This window comes from Chiloscyllium plagiosum, unplaced genomic scaffold, assembly GCF_037043375.1.
Source record: "Chiloscyllium plagiosum isolate Xiang-an unplaced genomic scaffold, Cpla_swu_hap1 HiC_scaffold_2, whole genome shotgun sequence".
Taxonomy (NCBI): domain Eukaryota; kingdom Metazoa; phylum Chordata; class Chondrichthyes; order Orectolobiformes; family Hemiscylliidae; genus Chiloscyllium; species Chiloscyllium plagiosum.
In genome coordinates this window covers 147,670,347-147,693,552 of record NW_028270140.1, presented here as the reverse complement: position 1 = coordinate 147,693,552, position 23,206 = coordinate 147,670,347, and the positions used below count along the sequence as shown (strand labels likewise).

The 23,206-nt window shown below is 42.0% G+C and overlaps 1 protein-coding gene across 16 annotated transcripts in view; it reads left to right on the top strand.

Moving 5' to 3' along the window:
- htt (huntingtin) overlaps positions 1-23,206 on the top strand; it is a 295,347-nt gene that overhangs the window by 150,672 nt on the left and 121,469 nt on the right. For all 16 annotated transcript variants that reach the window (XR_015751247.1, XR_015751248.1, XM_087974297.1 and 13 more), the window contains 7 exons: positions 7,265-7,375; positions 10,860-10,937; positions 11,778-12,001; positions 16,931-17,009; positions 18,044-18,205; positions 19,190-19,245; positions 19,419-19,567. Coding sequence is in view for 14 of the 16 variants with exons in the window: in XM_087974297.1 (XP_087830423.1) it covers positions 7,265-7,375; positions 10,860-10,937; positions 11,778-12,001; positions 16,931-17,009; positions 18,044-18,205; positions 19,190-19,245; positions 19,419-19,567 (859 nt within the window). In the remaining 2 variants the exon portion in view is untranslated. The remainder of the gene's footprint in view (positions 1-7,264; positions 7,376-10,859; positions 10,938-11,777; positions 12,002-16,930; positions 17,010-18,043; positions 18,206-19,189; positions 19,246-19,418; positions 19,568-23,206) is intronic.

Below are 23,206 nucleotides of genomic sequence, written 5' to 3'. Positions count from 1 at the left end.
CTGCACAGTTTTGGCTTCCCGATCTGAGAATGCTTTGAATTTGGAGGGAGTTCACTAAAGGTTTGTTATACTGATTCCTGGTAATGGCAGGATAACATACAAGGATAAACTGGATCAATTAGGACTAGTCACAGATGTTTCGAAGAATGAAGCCTATCAAATTCTAACAGAACCAAACAGGGCAAGCACAAGAAAGATGTTAATGATTGGGGAGTCCAGAATGAGGGGCCACAGTCGAAGGATATGGGGCAGGTCATGTTGAATTGAGATGAAAAACTTCTTCACCCAGAATGGTGAGCCTGTGGAATTCTCTGCCACAGAAAGCAGTTGAGGCAAAACATTGCATGTTTTCAATAAAGCATTAGATATTATTCTCAGGGCTATAGGGATCATAGGGTACCGAGTTGAATGATCAGCCATGATCATACTGAATGGCAAAGCAGGTTTGAAGGGCTGAATGGCCCTTCTGTTTTTAATGTTTCTAGGATGTAAGGCATTTGTGGATGATTGGGCAAAAAATCTGGCAATTGGAGAGTAATGTGACCAAGTTTACTTTGGCAGCAAGAAAAAAAGCAGAGTATTACTTGACTGAGAATGAAACCTATACCCTCTAGTTCTGAACTCTCCCAAACTAGAGAAAATACCTTGTCTATTTACCCTATCCATGCCCCTTATGATTATATAAACTCTTCAAGGTAACCCCATAGCCTCTGTTACTCTAGAGAAAACAACCTCAGCCTACTCAGCCTCTTCCTCTAGCTCAAACTCTCCAACCCTAGCAACATTCTTAAATCTTTTCTGAATCCTTTCAAGTTTCACAACATCATTCCTATAGCAGGGAGTTGAGAATTGCATGTAATATTCCAAAAGTGGCCCAACCAATGACCTGTACAGCAGCAACATGACTTCCCAACTCCTATACTCAGTGCTCTGATAAATAAAGGAAAGCATACCAAACGCCGCCTTCAATATCCTATTTACTTGCGAATACATTTTCAAGGAACTATGAACCTGCACGCCAAGGTCTTTGCAAGGTTTGTGAAGGTTTGTAGCTCAGGTTGAGGTTTAGGGTGTAGGTTTGCTCGCTGAGCTGTAGGTTTGATATCCAGACGTTTCATTACCTGGCTAGGTAACATCATCAGGGCGACCTCCAAGTGAAGCGAAGCTATTGTCTCCTGCTTTCTATTTATATCTTTCTCCTGGATGGGGTTCCTGGGGTTTGTGGTGATGTCATTTGCTGTTCGTTTTCTGAGGGGTTGATAGATGGCATCTAGATCTGTGTTTGTTTATGGCATTGTGGTTGGAGTGCCAGGCCTCTAGGAATTCTCTGGCATGTCTTTGGTTAGCCTGTCCCAGGATAGATGTGTTGTCCCAGTCGAAATGGTGGTTTATTTTCATCCGTGTGTAGGACTATGAGGGAGAGGGGGTCGTGTCTTTTTGTGGCTAGCTGGTGTTCATGTATCCTGGTGGCTAACTTTCTTCCTGTTTGTCCTATGTAGCGTTTGTGGCAGTCCTTGCACGGAATTTTATAGATGACGTTGGTTTTGTCCATGGGTTGTACTGGGTCTTTTAAGTTTGTTAGTTTTTGTTTGTGTGTGTTGGTGGGTTTGTGTGCTACTAGGATTCCGAGGGGTCTCAGTAGTCTGGCTGTCATTTCTGAAACTACTTAATATATGGTAAGGTGGTTAGGATTTCTGGCTGTGTTTTGTCTGCTTGTCGTGGTTTGTTCTTGAGGAATCTGCGCACTGTTTTTTGAGTATCCGTTCTTCTTGAATACGTCGTATAGGTGGTTCTCCTCTGTTTTTCGAAGTTCGTCTGTGCTGCAGTGTGTGGTGGCTCGTTGGAATAGTGTTCTGATGCAGCTTCGTTTGTGTGTGATGGGATGGTTGCTGGTGTAGTTGACCTATAGTCTCACTACACGGAACACCAACTTACAGACTGGCCAAAGAGCTACACGCAAGACTGAAGTACCTAGTAGAAGAGTCACAGCACTCCATCCACTCCACCCAGGAATTCATAAAAATCATCAAAAACGCCAAAATAGAGGAAGACGAAGCAAAGATCTCATTCGACGTAACAGCACTGATCACCTCCATTAACGTCGACCTAGCAAAGGAAACACTCACCACACTTTTAGAACAGACCATCACACAGACACACGCACACACACACCAACCACCATCAATCACATTACCAACGAAAGCATCATGAAGCTAGTGGACCTGTGCCTCTCCACCCACTTCACTTTCAACAACATAGTTTACAAACAAACCAACGGCACACCCATAGGATCTCCGCTATCAGGATTCATAGCAGAAGCGGTAATGCAAAGGCTAGAACAAACAGCCCTACCAACCATCAAACCAAAAATCTCGGTTCGCTACGTAGATGACACCTTTGTCATCACAAAACGAAACAAGATAGAAGAGACATTTAACATCATCAACAACACCCTCACAGGCATAAAGTTCACCACGGAGGAAGAAACTGACAACAAACTCACATTTCTGGATGTCACAGTAGAAAGAAAGGACAAGGGAGAATTACAAACCTGCGTATACAGAAAACCGACAAACACTGACCAAATACTCAACTACACCAGCAACCATCCCAACTCTCTCAAACTAAGCTGTATCAGAACACTATTCCAACGAGCCACCACACACTGCAGCACTGACGAACTTCAAAAAATAGAGGAGAACCACCTATACAACGTATTCAAGAAGAACGGATACTCAAAAAACAGTGCGCAGATTCCTCAAGAACAAACCACGACAAGCAGACAAAACACAGCCAGAAATCCTAACCACCTTACTATACATCAAAGAAGTTTCAGAAATGACAGCCAGACTACTGAGACCCCTCGGAATCCTAGTAGCACACAAACCCACCAACACTCTCAAACAAAAACTAACAAACTTAAAAGACCCAGTACAACCCATAGACAAAACCAACGTCATCTATAAAATTCCATGCAAGGACTGCCACAAACACTACATAGGACAAACAGGAAGAAAGTTAGCCACCAGGATACACGAACACCAGCTAGCCACAAAAAGACACGACCCCCTCTCCCTCATAGCCCTACACACGGATGAAAAAAAACTCACCATTTCGACTGGGACAACACATCTACCCTGGGACAGGCTAAGCAAAGAAATGCCAGAGAATTCCTAGAGGCCTGGCACTCCAACCACAACGCCATAAACAAACACATAGATCTAGATGCCATCTATCAACCCTTCAGAAAACGAACAGCAAATGACATCACCACAAACCCCAGGAACCCCATCCAGGAGAAAGATATAAATAGAAAACAGGAGACAACAGCTTCGCTTCACTTGGAGGTCGCCACTGATGTTACCTAGCCAGGTAATGAAACGTCTGGATATCAAACCTACAGCTCAGCGAGCAAACCTACACCCTAAACTCCAAGGTCTCTTTGTTCAGCAATACTCCCCAGGTCCTTACCATTAAGTGTATAAGTCCTGCCCTGTTTTGCCTTTTCCAAAAAGCAGCATCTCCCATTTATCTAAATTAAACTCCATCTGCCAGTCACTGGCCCATCTGATCAAGATCCCATTGTTCTCTGAGGTAATCGCCATCGCTGTCAACAACACCTCCAATTTTGTGCCATCTGCAAAGTTAGTAACTATATCTCCTCTATGTTCACTTCCAAATAATTTATATAAATGACAAAAAGCAGTGGACCCGGCACTGTATCCTCACCAGTGGATAGCAAATGTCCGCTTCTTCACGAAGGGGAGTAGAGACAATCCTGGTAATTATAGACCAATGAACCTTACTTCGATTGTGGGTCAAGTGTTGGAAAGGATTATAAGAATATGTTATTCCTTTCTAGATGATTATTTGATTAAGGATAGTAAACAGTTTTGTGAAGGAAAGGTTGCGCCTCTCAAGCCTTGAGTTCTTTGAGAAGGTGAACAAACATGTGGATGAGGGTAAAGTGGTTAATGGAGTGTATGTGGATTTCAGTAAGGCATTTGATAAGGTTCCCCACAGTAGGCTATTGCACAAACTTGGGTGGAATGGGACTGAAGGTGATTTCGTGGTTTGGCTAGCTGAAAGAAGAGAGGGTGGTGGTTGATGAGAAGTGTTCACTGTGGAGTTCACTTACTAGTGGTGTACTGCTGTTTGTCATTTTTATAAATGACCTGGAAGAGAGTGTAGAAGGATGGGTTAGTAAACTTGCGGATGACACTCCGTCTGTGGAGTTGTGAACAATGCTGAAGGATGTTGCAGAGAGACATACATCAGCTGTAGAGCTGGGCTGAGAGGTGGCAAATGGAGTTTAATGCGGAAAAGTGTGAGGTGATTCACTTTGGAAGGAGTAACAGGAATACAGAGTACCGGCGAATGGTAAGATGCTTGTTAGTGTGGATGAGCAGAGATCTCAGTGTCCATGTAAAAAGATCCCTGAAAGTTGCCACCCAGGTTGTTAAGAAGCTTTTATTGATAGAGGGTTTGAGTTTCGGAGCCATGAGGTCATGCTGCAGCTGTGCAAAACTCTGGTGTGGCCACATTTGGAGTATTGCGTACAGTTCTGGTCACTGCATGATAGGAAGCATGTGGAAGCACTGGAAAGGATGCAGAGGAGATTTACTGGGATGTTGCCTGGTATGGAGGGAAGATCTTGTGAAGAAAGGCTGAGAGACTTGAGGCTGCTGTCGTTAGAGAGGAGAAGGTTGAGAGGTGACTTAATAGAGCCATACAGGATGATCAGAGGATTGGATAGGTTGGACAGTGAGAGCTTTTTACTGCTGATGGTGATGGCTGGCACAAGGAGGCATGGTTTTAAATTGAGGGGTGATAAGGATAGGACAGATGTCAGTGAGTAATAAGTGTGTGGAATGCCTTGCCTGCAACAGTGGTAGACTCGCCAACTTGAACGACATTTAATAGTCATTGGATAAACACCTGGATGATGATGGAATAGTGTAGGTGAGATGGGCTTCAGATTGCTTTCACAGGTCAGCGCAACATTGAGGGCTGAAGGGCCTATACTGTGCTGTAACGTTCTATGTTCAATCCTTGTGGCACACCACTGATCACAGGCCTCCAGTCTGAAAAGCAACCCATCAGTACCACCCTCTGCCTTCTAGCTTCAAGCCAGTTCTGTATCCAAATGGCTAGTTTTCCCTGGATTCAGTGTGATCTAACCTTGCTAATCAGTCTACCATGAGGAACCTTGTTGAAGGTTTTACTAAAATCTGTATAGATCACATCCACCTCTCTCCCTTTATCAATCCTCTTTTTCACTTCTTCAAAACTCTCAATTAAGTTTGTGAGACATGATTTCCCACGCACAAAGCCATGTTGATGATCCTTAACCGGTCCTTGTCTATCCAAATACATGTAGAACTTGTCCTTCAGGATTCCCTCCAACAACTTGCCCACCACCCATGTCTGGCTCACCGGTCTGTATTTCCTGGCTTGTCCTTACCACCATCCTTAAATAGTGGCACCACATTAACCAACCTCCAGTCTTCCAGCACCTCATCTGTGACTATCGATGATACAAATGTCTCAGCAAGAGGCCCAGCAATCGCTTCCCTCAGAGTTGTGATCCTGATCAGGTCCTGGGAAGTTATCCACCATTATGCGTTTTAAGACAACCAGCACCACCTCTGTAATATAGAGTCAAGTTGTGACTATCTATTTCCCCACATTGTATCTTTAGTGTCCTTCTCCACAGTAAATACTGATGCAAAATACTTGTTTAGTATCTCTCCCATCTCCTGCGGTTCCACACATAAGCTGCCTTACTGATCTTTGAGGAGTCCTGATCTCTCCCTAGTTCCTGTTTTGTCCTTTATGGTTTAAGGTGTGAAGGGAAAGATTTAAAAGGGACCTAAGGGGCAACTTCATGCAAAGGGTCTTGTGTGAATCGAATGAGCTGCCAGAAGCAGTCGTGGAGACTGGTACAATTAAAACATTTAAATGGCATCTAGATGGGTATATGAATAGGACAGTTTTAGAGGTATATGGGCAAAGTGCTGGCAAATGGAACTAGATTAAGTTAGGATATCTGGTCTGTTTCCGTGTTGTGCGTTCCTATGACTGACTGCAGAAATCTGAGCTGCTGAGGGATCTAGTTACCCTAATATAATTGTTTGTACGCAGGTACAGCATGGAATTAGGAAGAAAACTAATGGTTTGTTATCCTTTTAATACAAGACAGTTGAAAATTAAAGTAAAAATTGTTATATTTCAACTATACAGGGGCTCTGATACTTTCAAATAACTTATGTGCAGTTCTGATCACCTTATTTAAGGACTGATGTAAATGCTTTGGAGGTGGTTCAGAGCAGATTTACTAGATTGATATTTAGAATGAGTGAGTTACCTTTTATAAAGAACTGTTGAACAATGTGGGGGTTGCTGCCACTGGAGTTTATAGAATGAGGGGTGACTTGATTGAAGTGTACAAGTCTTGACATGGTGGATGTGAAAACGATGTTTCCTCTTGTTGCTGAGTCAAAGTAGGCAGCAGCGTTTAAAAATTGGAGGTTGCCTTTTTATGACAGATGAGGAAAACTATTGTGCAGTTTCAGAGTTCTACTTGAGAAGGTGATGGAGGTGGGGCCACTGAATAGCTTTAAATTAGAGAAAGGTAGATTCTCATTAGGTAAGGAATATAAATTTATCGGGAATAGGTGAGAATGTGGAATTTGAAATACAAACTGATCAGCCCGAGTTTTATTGATTAGTAGAGCAGGTTTGAGAGGCAAATTGAAGCATTTCGAAATATATTGGCAGCAACCCAGGATGCCCTTAACTCCTGACACTTGGCTGACAGTGTCCTACGGACATTCATGCTCTTTCGGGATCTCCTGACCTTGCATTCACAAATGTGATGCAGCTATTCAAAAGGAAGTAAGACTTATTGAATAGGAAGAAGCAACCAAAGTAACATTGGAGCAGTGAAGAAATGCAGAAAAGGTTAGTTTTTAAGCTCTGTAATGCAAGATCATGTACAGGTTTATCAAAGAGTGAGCGGCAGGCAATGCACAGCATAGTACCAAAACCATTCCAACCTGAGAGCGGGCTTGAAATTCACCCTGCACTGTTAGAATGCAGATTCCATCTGCCCACCAGCTTTGAGTTATAAGTGAAACTTGCAAATTACTTTAAACTCTCTGGTTATTGACTTTGAACTCAAAATACATTACCTTATTTTCTATAACAAAATCTCTCCACTTTTACAGTCCAATTATATGTATTACATTTTCTCCCCCTTCAGGTTACTCTGGACCTTCAGAACAATAACGAGAAGTTTGGCAGCTTCTTGCGAGGGGCTTTGGATGTTTTATCTCAGCTTCTTGAAATTGCAACATTGCCGGACATTGGGAAGGTAATCCTGTTTTCTGTAGACAAGTTGTTACCGCTGCAATGAACCTTGGTTATAGATGGTCTTAGTGTATGTAGCCTGATCTCTGTATATAGAGACCGTGAAAAGAGTGCAGAAACTATTTCCAAGAATGGATTTAGAAGCAGCATCAGACTCAAAGGACAGAAAGCTCCTATTTCTAAGACCTATGTACAACTGAAAGCTTTTACTTAATGGGATTAATTGAACAATTTGAAGCTTTTATTTTCCTTTTTAAAAAGGGAAGCTGGGGAGTGACCTAATAGAGCTCTTCGAAGTTACAATGGGTTTTGATAGGTTTGACTTATCAAACTTATAAGTCTGACTTGTGTAGAGATCAAAAGTGGGAGATATATAATGAAAAGTTCCAATAAGAAATCAGGAGAAGCTTTATTCCCCCAGGGAGTAGTAATAATGTGGTGCTTGCTACCACATTGAGTGATTGAGGTAGTGAACCATGATGCGTGCCAGCCTATAATTATGAGCTGGAGTAGGCCGTTCAGCTCTTTGAACCTACTCCACTCAATAAGAAACCTACTTAGCTGATTATTTGCATTCTCACCGATGTCTGATAAACATTATCTTGCCTTGTTTATCAAGACCTTAATTACCTCTGATTTAAAATGTTCCAGACTCTGCTTCCACTGCCTTTTGAGGAAGAGCATTTCAAAGACTTGCAACTGTGAGGAAAGAAAATCTCATCCCTGTCTTGAATAGGTGCACTTTTATTTTTTAAATAGTCATCCTCGGTCTTGTATCTCCCATAAGAGGAAACATTCTTTCCAACACCTGCCAACTTATCCTCCTATGACCATTTGCCCTTTCCAGGTATTAATCCAGCAAACCACCTCTAGTTTGCTTCCACTGGATTTATATCCATCCATACAGAAATAGACCAATACTGTACAAAGTACTCAGATGTGTCTTACAAAAATATGCAGTTATACATGACACTGGTATTAAATTTGTCATGCCATAAACAATTCTATTAACATTCTATTAACTTTCCTAGCTGCATGCTGTCTTTTCATGCAAGATTTTTGCAGTACTGTGCTTGGACTCCCAGATCCATCTGCATCCTTGAACTGAGCAACCTCTCACCACTTGTCCATTTTGGCAAGAATAAAAATGGAACAATTTAACTTTTTTCATATTATACTCCATTTACCAGATGTATATCCAATTACTTAGGCTATCTATGTCTCTTTGGAACCTCATGTCCTCCTCCATAAGATACTTTCTATCTCTTGTCATCATCAAATTTGACAATCTTATTTTGCTTTCCTTCACCCAACTTGCTTGTACAAATTCTAAATTTAAAACCCTGACATTGATCTTCGTGACATAATGCTTGTCACATCCGGTCAACAAGAAAATTACCAAAATTGGAGTGAGTCAGGAATGCATAGAAATTATAGGCCAAATAAAGCACAAGGTAGTTTGGCAAGATTGAATGGTATTTGAAATCTGATGAACAAGGCCCATGGATTGAGAGCACAAATTAAAACATGGGGTATAATATCATAGTTGCCACTGAGACATGGTTGAGAGAGGAGAAAGTGAGGTCTGCAGACGCTGGAGATCAAAGCTGAAACTTTATTGCTGGAACAGCACAGCAGGTCAGGCAGCATCTAGGGAACAGAAGATTCGACGTTTCGGGCACATGCCCTTCTTCAGGAAGGGCCTTTCCTGAAGAAGGGCATGTACCCGAAACGTCGAATCTTCTGTTCCCTAGATGCTGCCTGACATGGTTGAGAGAGGAGCAAACTGGGTTGCTCAATATTCTTAAAATGCACCTAGGAGAGCTTTTTAAGCCAGTTCGCAGCAGGCTGTACAAGAGTCCAATACAGAAATTTGTGGTGTAATAAATAGTGAGGAGGACAGCCTTAGATTACAGGAATATATCAATGGGCTAGTCAGATGGGCTGTAATTCATTCTGGATAAGTGTGAGGTGATGCACTTTGGGAGGGCAAAACGGCAAGAATAGGATCCAGAGTATTGAGGATCAGAGAGACCTTAGTATGCATGTCCGCTGTCCCTTTAGGTAGTGGGACAGATAGATGGAGTGGTTAAGAAGGCATGTAGGATACTTGTCTTTGTGAGTTAAGAGTTTAAAAATGTGGCGGTGACGCTGGAACTGTATAAAATGTTGGTTAAGTCACAGCGAGCATAATGTGGCAGTTCTGGAATCCACTTTCTCGGGGGGGGGGGGGGGAGAGAGATGTGATGTGATTGCACTGGAGAGGTTGTACAGGAGATTTACCAAGATGCAGCCTGAGCTGGAGAGTTTATGAAGGGAGATTGTTTGACCAGGGTTGTTCTCCATGGAACAGAGGAAACTGGGGATGTGATTAAGCTGTATAAAATTGAGGAGCATCAAATAGACTAGACAGGAAGGAACTCTTCCTCTTGATGGTAAAGATAAAGTTGCCACAGTCTTACCAGGCCAGAGAGCGTGCGTGTGTGTGGTATGAGGTAAGATTGAGAAGGAGAATCTTTCACGGTAACCAGTGGGTGCAAGAATTGTACCTACACTGTTGTCTCACTGTATCGCAAACCAGCTGTCCAGCCAAGTGAGCTAATCAACCCCCTCCCTTGGTGGAGGGAAAATGAAAAGGGAGCATTGATTTGTCTGGAACAGATTGTCTATAAAATGGTGGAGACAGAAACCCTCAACATTTAAGAACTATTTAGATTAGATAGATGCATGAACAGGCAGAGGGATACAGATCATGTGCAGGCAGATGGGATTAGTTTAGAACAGCATCATGGTTGGCACAGACATGGTGTTGAGGGCATGTTCCTGTGCTGTACTGTTGGATGTTCATATGCACCTGTGGTGCCAAATCATTCAAGGCTGTTGAGTAAGTGCTGGTAAATGGGATTAAAATAGGGTCATGTTTTTGATCAAATGTGTTCAGGAGATCTAAAATCAGTACTTCCACCAATTTCTCCTCAAGTGCAGTTAAATTGCACTGGAAAGCAGAGGGAGAAGGTTGTGCTAATAGTTGGAAATAAAGGTGGGTGGGACTTCTCATGCTTTTTTTTTATTCTTTGCACTCCTTGAAGCTTAAGACAGGTTATCCATCAATACTCTCATCTCATTTCATTGCTACTTCATTGCATGTAGCAGTTTTACAGTCATTACTGTAAAGGCTAGTTGCCTCCCAGTCTGTAATACCATTTAAACAAAAGATCTTTCCTTGGGTTGAATCAGCCCTTTTCTTCATTTCTTTGACTATGTGACTTGTGTAGAACTTGAAGATTCGTTTGAGCTTATCTATTAAGTTTTGCTGTTGTGTTACATATCAAATACAATTTTAACTGATACACTTACAGATGTGGCAGCTATGTTTTAACTGTTTTAATAAAATGAACTCCATGCTACATGTGTGTTTTTAACATTCACACAATCTGCGGTCACTGAAACTGGTCTAATACCTAATATTTCTTCAAATCTAATTTCAGTGTGTGGAAGAGATCCTTGGCTACTTGAAGTCCTGTTTTTGCAGGGAACCAATGGCAGCCACTGTTTGTGTACAGCAGGTAAGCATGTTTCTGAATGCCCACTCTTGTATGAATTGCACAGCATGTTTATGTGGCAGGAAATTTCTTTCACTGACTGCATTCTGCTTTGTTTTTTCCTCCTCTATAATATTGGTGCTGTTATTGCCTAGTAGGTTGGATGGTACAACCTAAACACTATTCTACCTGGTCTCTTTCCCCTCTAACCCTCTGATTCAAATATTCCTGTTCTTTTACAAGATGAAGTGTTCACTACCTCACCCACTCTTATCCCAAACATCTCTCATAACAACAACTCTATGCTTGGTGTTAGACATGTTTCCATGATTAGGCAACACTTACTGAATAATCCCAATTTGGCCATTACAACATCTCAACCAATCAGAACCAAACTGCCCAAATTCAGTGCCCCTTTTCTCATGCAATATGAATTATTCTTACCTTTGATTTTTAACATTCGTGTGCCTATCCTGATGATGAAAGATGTAAAACTTTGACAGAAAACTTATTTTTCATTAATACTCAGATTTGTTTAAATTAAAATGAGAGATGGATAATAACTGCTGGCCCAACCTGCAGCCCCCACATCTGTGAATGAATAAAAAGAAATCTTGTTGACTTGTGTACTCTTACACCAGTGACCACTGCGCCTCGAATAAAATACCAGACCTTGGTATGAAAATGAAAGAAATAAATCCCAATTAGGGTAATTTTGAACCTTAGATAATCAAACTGTGCTCTTTATCTGTCCCCTATACCAAATGTGCTTTTTGCTCACTGTTCAACCCATTTGCTTAATGTTCTTGTCTTTTATGTGGTTCTCATTTGTATATGTTTAATACTGAAATCTTTAATCTCCAGTTGTTGAAGACGCTGTTTGGAACAAATCTAGCATCGCAATATGATGGCTCTTCTTCCAATCCCAACAAATCTCAAGGAAAGGTGCAGCGCTTGGGCTCTTCCAATTTGCGGCCAGGTCTATACCACTACTGTTTCATGGCACCATATACCCACTTCACCCAGGCGCTAGCTGATGCCAGTCTAAGGAACATGGTCCAAGCTGAACCTGAGCAGGACACATCTGGGTGAGGCATCGTATCGATTGTGCAGCAAAGTTATGCAAAACCTGCACAGAGGTTTGATCAATCTACATTTGACAGATGCTATGTGCAGTTCTGATTTCCATATTATAAAAAAGATATCTAGAGGGGTGGTAGAATCCATGAAAATTACCAAGTACTTGTGAAGAATACCTGTACAAGAAGGATGGATTATACCTGAATTGGAAGGGGATTAATATACTGGCAGGGAGACTTGCTAGAGTTGCTCAGGAGGATTTAAACTAGTAAGGTGGCGAGGTGTGACCAGGGAAATAGTGAGGGAAGAGTTCAATCTGAGACTGGTACAGTTGAGAAAAGAAGTGAGTCAAACAGTCAGGACAGGCAGGCAGGAACAAAGCAGAGAATAAGGTAGGACTGATAAATTAAACTGCATTTATTTGAATGCAAGATGCCTAACATGGAAGGCAGATGAACTCCGGGTGTGGTTAGGAACATGGGACTGGGACATCATAGCAATTACAGAAACATGGCTTAGGATGGACAGGACTGGCAGCTTAATACAAATGCTACAGGAAGGATAAAAAGGGAGACCAGAGAGGAGGGGGAGTGGCCTTTTTAATAAGGGACAGCGTTACAGCAGTACTTAGGGAGGACGTTCCCGGAAATACATCCAGGGAAGTTATTTGGGTGGAACTGAGAAATAAGAAAGGGATGATCACCTTATTGGGATTGTATTGTAGACCCCCTAATAGTCAGCAGGAAAATGAGAAGCAAATTTGTAAGGAGATTTCAGCTATCTGTAAGAATAATTAGGGTGGTTATGGTAGGGGATTTTAACTTTCCAAATATAGACTGTGACTGCCATAATGTTAAGGGTTTAGATGGAGAGGAATTTGTTCAGTGTGCACAAGAAAATTTTCTGATTCAGTATGTGGATGTTCCTACTAGAGAAGGTGCAAAATTTGACCAATTCTTGGGTGACTGAGGTGTCAGTGAGGGAGCACTTTGGGGCCAGCAACCAAAATTCTATTAGTTTTAAAATACTGATGGAAAAGGATAGCCCAGATCTAAAATCTGAAGTTCTAAATTGGAGGAAGGCTAATTTTGACGGTATGAGGCAAGAAACCTCTGGTTGAAAATGTGTTGCTGGAAAAGCGCAGCAGGCTCAATGTCCAAAACGCTGATTCTCCTGCTCCTTGGATGCTGTCTGACCTACTGCGCTTTTCCAGCAACACATTTTCATCTCCAGCATCTGCAGTCCTCACTTTCACATCGAAGAAACCTCTGGTTTCCAGCATCTGCAGTTCTTGTTTTTACCTAAGAACTTTCAAAAGCTGGTTGGTGCCAGATGTTCTCAGGAAAAGGGACAGCTGGAAAATGGGGCAGCTTCAGAAATGGGCAGCTTCAGGAAAGGCTGATTGGTGGAGGAAATGCTGGATGACTAGAGAAATTGAGATTTTGATGAAGAAAAAGAAGGAAGCTTATGTCAGGTATAGACGGGATATATCGAGTGAATCCTTGGAGTATAAAGGCAGTAGGAGTATACTTCAGAGGGAAATCAGGAGGGCCAAAACAAGATATGAGATAGCTTTGGCAAATAGGGTTAAGGAGAATCCAAAGGGATTTAAAAAAAAAATAAAAATTTAAGGACAAATGTGTAACTCTGGAGAGAATAAAGCTTCTCAAAGATCAGCAAGGCAACCTTTGTGTGGAGCCGCAGGAGATGGGAGAGATACTAAATGAGTATTTTCTATTAGTGTTTATTGTGGAGAAGGACATAGAAGATATAGAATATGGGGAAATAGATGGTGACATCTTAAAAAATGTTCATATTACAGTGGAAGTAGTGTTGGATGCCTTGAAATGCATGAAGGTGGATAAATCCCCAGGACCTGATTAGGTATACCCTAGAACTCTGTGGAAAGCTGGGGAAGTGATTGCTGGGCCCCTTGCTGAGATATTTGTATCTTTGATAGTTGCGGGTGAGGTGCAAATTGGAGGTCGGCTAATGTGATGCCACTATATAAGAAAGGTGGTAAGGACAAGCCAGGGAACTGTAGACCGGTGAGCCTGACATCGGTGGTGGACAAGTTATTGGAGGGACTCCTGAAGGACAGGATGTACATATATTTGGAAAGACAGGGACTGATTAGGGATAGTCAACATGGCTTTGTGCATGGGAAATTATGTCTCCGTACTTGATTGAGTTTTTTGAAGTCGCAAAGAGGATTGATTAGGGCAGAGTGGGGTGGATGTGATCTATATGGACTTCAGTAAGGCATTCATCAAGGTTCCCCATGGGAGACTGGTTAGCAAGGTTAGATCTCATGGAATATAGGGAGAGCTAGCCATTTGGTTGCAGAACTGGCTTGAAGGTCGAAGACCGAGGGTGTTGGTGGAGGGTTGTTTTTCAAACTGGAGGCCTGTGACCAGTGGAGTGCCACAGGGATCGGTGCTGGGTCCACTACTTTTCGTCATTTATATGTATGATTTGGATGTGAATGTGGGAGATAGTAAGTTTGCAGACGACACCAAAATTGGAGGTGTAGTGGACAGCGAAGAAGGTTACCTCAGATTATAATGGGATTTTGATCAGATGGGCCAAATGGGCTGAGGAGTGGCAGATGGAGTTTAATTTGGATAAATGCGAAGTGCTGCATTTTGGGAAAGCAAATCTTAGCAGGACTTATCCACTTAATGGTAAGGTCCTAGGGAGTGTTGCTGAACAAAGAGACCTTGGAGTGCAGGTTCATAGCTCCTTGAAAGTGGAGTCGCAGGGAGATAGGATAGTGAAGAAGGCATTTGGTATGCTTTCCTTTATTGGTCAGAGTATTGATTACAGGAGTTGGGAGGTCATGTTGCGGCTGTACAGGACACTGGTTAGGCCACTTTTGGAATCTTAAATGCAATTCTGGCCTTCTATTAGAAAGATGTTGTGAAACTTGAAAGGGTTCATAAAAGATTTACAAGGATGTTGCCAGGGTTGGAGGATTTGAATTATCGGGAGAGGCTGAATAGGTTGAGGCTTTTTTCCCCTGGAGTGTCGGAGGCTAAGGGGTAACCTGGAAGTTTATAAAGTCATGAGAGGCATGCGTAGTGTGAATAGCCAATGTCTTTTCTCTTCCCCCCCAGGGTAGGGGAGTCCAAAACTAGAGGGTATGGGTTTCCGGTGAGAGGAGAAAGATTTAAAAGGAACCGGAGGGGACAGTTTTTTTCATACAGACAGTGGTGCGTGTGTGGAATGAGCTGCCAGAGGTAGTTGTGGAGATGGGTGCAATCACAACATTTAAAAGGCATCTGGATGGGTATATGAATGGGAGGGCTTTAGAGGGATATGGGCCAAATGCTGGCAAATGGGATTAGATTAGTTTAGGATATCTAACTGGAATGTGAGAATTGGATGGAGGGGTCTCTTTCCATGCTGTACAATTCTATGACTCTATTAAAGAAGTATTTAAATGTACATTTGGGATCCAAGGCATACAAGCTATGGGCCAAGTGCTGGAAAATGGGATTAGAATAGTGTTTTCACCTGCACAGATTTGATGGGTTGAAGGGTGGTTTTCTGTGCTGCCAACCTCTGTGACTGCAGGACTGAGGGGGTGCTTTGACAGTTTAAAATTATGAAGAGCTTTTGATAGGTTAGACCTCGCAAGGATGTTTCTACTTGCAGGAAAGACCAGAAATAGAGGTTAAAAGAATAAGATGGTCACTCATGTCATGGTTACACTATGTTCAGTAATTTTATTGATTCCTCCGATACTTAAGCAGTCCATGTCCAAATGCAAAAAGCATTGAGCAACAACCCAATTCGTGTCAACTAACATTCGTGTCAAAAGAGAATATGGCTATCCATCCTCGAGGTAATGCCAATGAACCATTGCAGAATTTCCCATTATCTACAGTGGAAGCAGTGTGTACCATCCACAGATGCCCTGCAGTAATTTGTTAAACTTGGCAGGGTAAATGGTGTGAGACTATTTCCCCTCATGTGAGAGTCCTCATATCCCCTTAGAATAAAGGGGTGCTAATTTAATACAGAGGAATTTCTTCTTTCAGAAGGTTGTGTCTTTGGAACTCCTTGCCACAGTGAGCTTGTGTATATTTAAGGCCGAAATAGATTCGTATCAAAAGGGAGATCAAGGTTTATGGGGAAAAACAGGAAGGTGAACGTGTGGAATGTTGGATCAGCCATGATGCTGTTGAATGGGGGAGCAGGCTCAAGGGGCAGGATGCCCTACTCTTGTTCCTATTTCTTTGTCTTAAAACATCACCTTCCACCTTTTTAGAACAAAGGCTACAGTCGTGTGGAAATGCCATAATCTGTAAATTCCCCTCCACAGTGCATATGATCCTGATCTACAGCCGTATCACCGTTCCTTCACTGTTTCTGATTCAGTGTCCTGAAACTTCCCATCTGACAGCATTGTGGGTGTCCTGATGGTTCAAGGAGGATACTTAGGAATGCTGGCCTGGCAATCAGCACCTATACCTTGAACCTGAGTCTCCCCACTCAGTAAAGGGACTCTATCACTTCGTCATAAGATCCTTGATATTTATATTTCAATTACTCTTATAACTAACTAGATCGAAAAGAATACAATGAAACCAAAAGGAGATGCAGATATTTGGCAAGAAATCCAATAGAAACTTGGAACAACCTACATTTCTACAGAGTAGTGATTGGGAGTTTAAAAGAGACGATAGCCATACAATGAAGAAAAGAGTGTATTCTGACATGATTAAGAAAAGATGAAGGGATCCTCAAATAGACCAAAAACACCAGCATTGATAAATTGAGCTGAAGGTCTTTTGTAATCCTACATAGTTTTGTAATGTGAATAGTTTAACGTAAAGTCATTTCAAACTGTGATTCTTCTAAAAAGAAAAATAACATTAATGTACTAAATCATTAGAGGTTAGTGAATTCTAATTGCTTGTTTTATATTTCAGATGGTTTGATGTGCTGCAGAAAGTTTCTTCACAACTAAAGGTCAACCTGACAAATGTAACCAGGCATCGAGCTGATAAGGTACTTCCTGTTCCATCGAAGTGTACATTACTTTTTTATAGCAATGGGTGAGTTAACTGGGTGAGCTATGGTGATCTGGTACAAAGATCTGGTAACAAAGCAAATGTAGTTTTAGAACAATATTTGAAACCCAACTGTAGTTTCAAAAAATGCGAAATGTGGAGTTGAGGAACGAAAGAATGTGACTTTGAGCTGGGAGGAGAGAGAATGCGGCTTTGAGTTGGTGTGTGTGGCAGGGTCTAAATGAAAGCTGCACTGAACTGGCTGGGGAGAGGCTGTGTGTTGTGTGAAATTGGGAGTTAATATAATGCTGAATCTTTCTGCATCCAGGAATCCATTTGGCATTCTGTTGATGTTCTCCATGTGAGTTCATTCTCTTGTGACCCATATTAGTTATGTATATATGATCCATTAGACGATAAAAATGTTAGATGAAGTGCATCCATCCACTTTGCTTTCTGGTAATTGCATTAGAGAAGGATGATGCAGTAATTGGATGATAGTGAATAGAAAAGTCGAATGACAGTCAATAGTGAAGAGCTTTGACAACTGTCGACTGAAAGTGCCCTGTTCCCCTTGGCTAGGCTAGACTTACCATACGCCTGAACCCAAATTTATTATACTGTATCCAAAGCATTCTATTTGGCTGTACATTTGAAAATAATCCTAAAATAAAATAATTTAATAGTTATTTGAAACAAGACAGCAATACTGTATGAAAGTGCACCATTTTATTTATTTATAGTCTAGCCTGTCAGTTTTACTAGTTTGTTGAAATGTTCCTCTTGGCCAAAGGCGTTGGGCTTGAATTCGGTCAGTGTTGGAGGATCTGTTGCACTGTTTGAAGAGCAGCATTAGGTTTTGTTGGCTTGGTCAAAGTTTCCAGCTTTGACAGGAACAGCAAGTGAGCAAGCCATCTTCTGCTAATTTGTGTAGAATGTGCTACATTTTCCCCACACTGACAGTTGATTTGCTTGTCCGGATTGCCTCGGCATGTTCTCAACCTGATTTTTCTGTATCTTTCTGCATTGTAGAACGCCATACACAACTACATCCGACTCTTTGAGCCTTTGGTCATCAAGGCCTTGAAGCAGTACACCACAACTACTTCAGTCCATCTGCAGAGACAAGTGCTTGACTTGTTGGCTCAGCTGGTACAACTCAGGGTGAACTACTGTCTACTTGATTCTGATCAGGTTGGTACTTGCTTCAGGTTCTGAAACCTGTAGCCTATCTCGGCAAAAGCAGTTAAAGGTGGTCAGCAATGTTCATTTAAAGGCAACCAGTGTTATTTTTAAATATTCCAAATATTTATCATCTCTAGGTTGCAAAGGAAAATTCTGAGTTTCACGATCTACAGAATATTGTTCTGCAATAACTCAATGCTATCACAATTACCCCCCGCCCCCCCAATATTATGAATCATCTTTTAGTTCAGGAGTAGAGGTAGCTAAATGGAGTTCGTAGTAAAATTTCGTTGCCATCTTGGTTCATGTCTGAAGGACCTGAATGTTATGTTCCATTGACACTCCGCATTTAACTTATTACAAATATGTAAGTTTTGTAGGTTTTGCTGTTTTTCAGTCTACAAAATGATTTGGAATTTGCCAATCTTTCTAATTCTCCTCCTTCACAATGAGAAACCATGCTGGGGTTTGAGTTCCATAGATTCCATCCAGAACAAAACATGCCATTTTATTGGCAGCCCATTCAACATTCTCTCCCTGAACCATCAACGCACAGTGACAGCAGTGTATACTACTTTGTTGATACACTACAGGACTTCACCTAATCTCCTTCAGTATCACCTTACATCTCCACATGTATTTCTTGGCAGGACTGTGACAGCAAATACACGGAGCATCACCATTTGCAAGTTCCTCTCCAAGCCAGACAGCATCCTAACATGGAACTGTACCTATTGCTTAATGGCACTGGGTCAAAATCTTGAGCTCCCTTTCTACCAGCACTGTGGGATTGTTGGGTTTCATAAAGTGAACAGCAAAGATTCATTTCAGGGAGACGAGACAAACATGAGAAAATTGAAATAAGGTGAAGGATGATAGGGGACTCTTGTGACTTATAAACACTACTATGGAACAGATGGATGGAATGATTTGCTTAAATGCTGTAAATTCTGCGTAATTCTATGATCCAGTTGGATTTCATTTCTCTTGTAGGTATTCATTGGGTTTGTTCTGAAGCAGTTTGAATACATTGAGGTGGGCCAGTTTAGGTGAGTCCCAACCATAGTCAATGGCAGTTTTACAGCTTATAACTGTTGCATCTGTCGTCATAGTGACTTTTCTCAAATTTCTAATTGTGTCTTTGGTCTCATTGTCCTTCTGCATAATCGCTTGCACCGTTTATCACTTGTTTACTAACTGTTATCTGTTGCAATTTTGCTAGGGAATCCGAGGCCATCATTCCAAACATATTTTTCTTCCTGGTATTGCTGTCATATGAGCGCTATCACTCCAAGCCAATCATTGGAATTCCCAAAATTATCCAACTGTGTGATGGGATCATGGCCAGTGGCCGGAAAGCTGTTACGCATGGTAATGACCCTGATAAACAGTGTGTTCTTGTTGCATTGTTTAACTATATTTGTGTTGCATAACTGCTGTGAAATCTTTGGTCATAAGTGCTAAGAGTAAAGTTAGAGTTGCAATGTATTTGGTGTTATGTGGAATTTCTGAAATATTAGTTTGGGTGTTTTTAGTGGTGTGTAGGTCACGTCAAAATTGATCAAGTTTGTTTTTAAAGTAGCTTATATTTCGTTCAAAACTTGAGTACACATGGTTGTAGCTGTAAGGATATGATGAAGGTTGAGGAATGGCCTTGGAGTGACCTTTAAAATCATTGGATGTTTTGTTAGAATAGAGGCTGTTTTTTCCATTGTGGAGTAAAGCAAAATGACAGGCCATCAGTATGACTAGTCACAAAGAAGTCCAGTTCACAGATCAACAGTGGAACAGTGCTCAGAAAGTGGTACTCTGTAGTACTGTAAAGTGTATTTGTAGATAGTCAGGACATGTTTAACAATAGGGAGAAGGGACGTGATGGGGGTAGCTGAGAAGAATGACATGATGCTTGAGCAGAGCATAAATGCTAGCAAGGATTGTTTGAGTTGAATGTTTCCACGTCTCTTATCCTATTTAATTTGGGGCGGCACGATGGCTGAGTGGCTAACACTGCTGCCTCAAAGCACCAGGGACAAGGGTTTGATTCCACCCTCGGGTAACTTTCTGTGCGGAGTTTGCATGTTCTCTCCGGTGGTCTTGGGTTTCCGCTGGGCATGTTAGGTGAATTAGACATGCCAAATTACCCATAGTATTTAGGGATGTGTAGGTTAGGTGTATTAACCAAGGAGAAAACAGGAATAGGGTAGGGTGTTGGGTCTGGATGGGATGCTCTTCAGGTCACTGTGGACTTGATGGGCCGAATGGCCTATTTCCACACTAAGGATTCTGTAAAAATACTTGTAAAGTAAACTCAAAACCAATAGAGAACCCAAGATGCTGTCAGAATAGTTTGTTGAGAGAATTGGGTTAGAGGAGAATTTTCTTCTGTGAAGAAGTGGCTCCAAAATTTACTTGGCGAAAGATAGGAGTTCAGTTGAGATGTAGGTAAGCTCACTCACCTAGGAGAAAGTGAGGACTGCAGATGCTGGAGACCAGAGTTGAAAAATGTGGTGCTGGAAAAACACAGCAGGCCAGGCAGCATCCGAGGAGCAGGAGAATTGACGTTTCGGGCATAAGCCCTTCAGGAATGAGGCTGGTGTGCCAAGAGGGCTGAGATAAAAGGTAGGGAGGAGGGAATTTGGGGGAGGGGTGCTGGGGATACGATTGGTGGAAGGAGGTGAGGGTGATAGGCCGGAGAGAGGGTGGGGGCAGAGAGGTCGGGAAGAAGATTGCAGGTCAAGAGGGCAGTGCTGAATCTGAGATAAGGTGGGGGGAGGGGAAATGAGGAAGCTGGAGAAATCTACATTCATCTCGTGTGGTTGGAGGATTCCTAGGCGGAAGATGAGGCACTCTTCCTCCAGGCATCGTGTGGTCAGGATCTGGCGATGGAGGAGGCCAAGGACCTGCATGTCCTTGGCGGAGTGGGAGGAAGATCCTCCCCTGCTTCACACCATTGTAATGACTGAATGACTAACCTGACTAAGTAATAGGGCTTTGAAGAGTAGAATTTTCCCTGTGGCTGGATTTTTCATACTCTGCTTTATGCTACCAAGGAATAGGGTTTTAACAGTGGAGCAAGAAACTTGGTAAAAAATTCCAAAAAAACATGTAGCTCTTGAAGCTTGTACAGATTATACTGTATGAGCTTGGAGTGAGATTTCTGCCCAATTTATAGAATAGCTTTGGTGTCACCAGTTTAACGTTTCATTTTATTTATTCATGGGATGTAGAGGTCACTGGCTGGGCAAGCATTCGTTGCTATCTCTAGTCCCCTTTGAGAAGGGGGTTGAGCTGCCGCCTTGTTGACGACAGGGATCAGAGCAATTAAATGGCAGCCTATGTATGTTTTTAACTTCTGACTTGCTGTTAAGCTGTTTGTGACTGATTGATTGATTCAGGGTTTACTCTGATATTTACTGACAAGACTGGCCACAAGAGAGTTTCAGATCACAGTTAGTAGTTGCCTGTTTTTGAGTATGATTTTGTTTGTAACTGGATCAACATAAATCATGGTTACATAAAATTAGATGGCAGCTTCACACTGTTTCTGGTGATGCAGGTGAATATTGTGATAATACTGTATTCTTTTAGGCTTGCAGTTCCATTAAGTAATGCCAATTTATCGGGTATCACTTGGCCTATCTCAGCAGAGTTATATCTCCGATATTGGTCGTAAAAGTGGTTATTTAAACACTTTTTCTGAAATGTTTATCAGTATCACCTGTGGCTTAGTGGGTTGCACTCTGGCCACTGAGTTCAAGTGTTGAAAGTTCAATCCCTACTCCAGGGGCACTAGCACGGTTAGTGTACTGTTGAAGGAGTGCTGACGAGGCATTACACCAAAGCTTTGCCTTCCCCCTCAGATGGCTATGAAAGGCATTTCAATGAACAGCAAGGGGGTTATCTTTGGTGTCCTGATCCTTATCGTTCACTCAACCAACATTGTTTTAAAAATAAGTCACTTTCCTCTTACAGTGCGCAAGTTTGTTGCTATGTTTTCTATACTGACTACATTTCAGAAGTACTTCAATGGATGTAAAGTACTTTGAGAAGTCCTGAGGTTGAGTGGTGCTACATTGATACAAACATTTTGCAGATTTTGATGGTTGTGTTGTCAATTTTCAGAATTTTCATTTTTGCCTAAATTTCAGACTGGTTTACTTCATTATTATCAAAACTTGCAGAGAGGTAACATGAGAACTAGGAACAGGAGTAGGTCACACTATCCATTGAGTCTCCTCCACCATTTCGTGTAATGATTAGATTTCCTACAGTGTGGAAGCAGGCCCTTCGGCCCAACAAGTTCACACTGACCCTCCGAAGAGTAACCCACTCAGACCCATTTCCCCACATTTATCCCTAAATAATGCTGGAAATGTGTTGCTGGAAAAGCGCAGCAGGTCAGGCAGCATCCAGGGAACAGGAGAATCGACGTTCCTGAAGAAGAGCTTATGCCCGAAACGTCGATTCTCCTGTTCCCTGGATGCTGCCTGACCTGCTGCGCTTTTCCAGCAACACATTTCCAGCTCTGATCTCCAGCATCTGCAGACCTCCCTTTCTCCCCTAAATAATGCACCTAACACTGGGCAATTTAGCATGGCCAATTCTCCTGACCTGCACCTCTTTGGTACTCTTTGGCTTTCACTTGATTTTCCCACTAGTTCCTCATTCTCCTTGATTCCATAAGAGATCAAAACCATCTCTGCTTCAACCTTGAACGATGGAGCACTGATAATTATTGGCAGTGGAGAATTCCAAAGAATCATAACTCTCTTTGCAAAGATTTCCAGGTCCTCAATCATAAGCCCCTTACTCTGAGATGGTTGCCCTCATTGTCTAAATTCCCAAGTTAGTGGAAACAATGTCTCTTGCTATCCTACCAAGACTCTTCAGAATTGTATATGTTTCACTGAGGCCACCTCATTCTTCTATGCTCTTGAGAATGGAGGCCCTGTTTACGCAGCCTATAATTATTGGACCGTACTCTCCTCCCATGGACCAATGTATTGAACC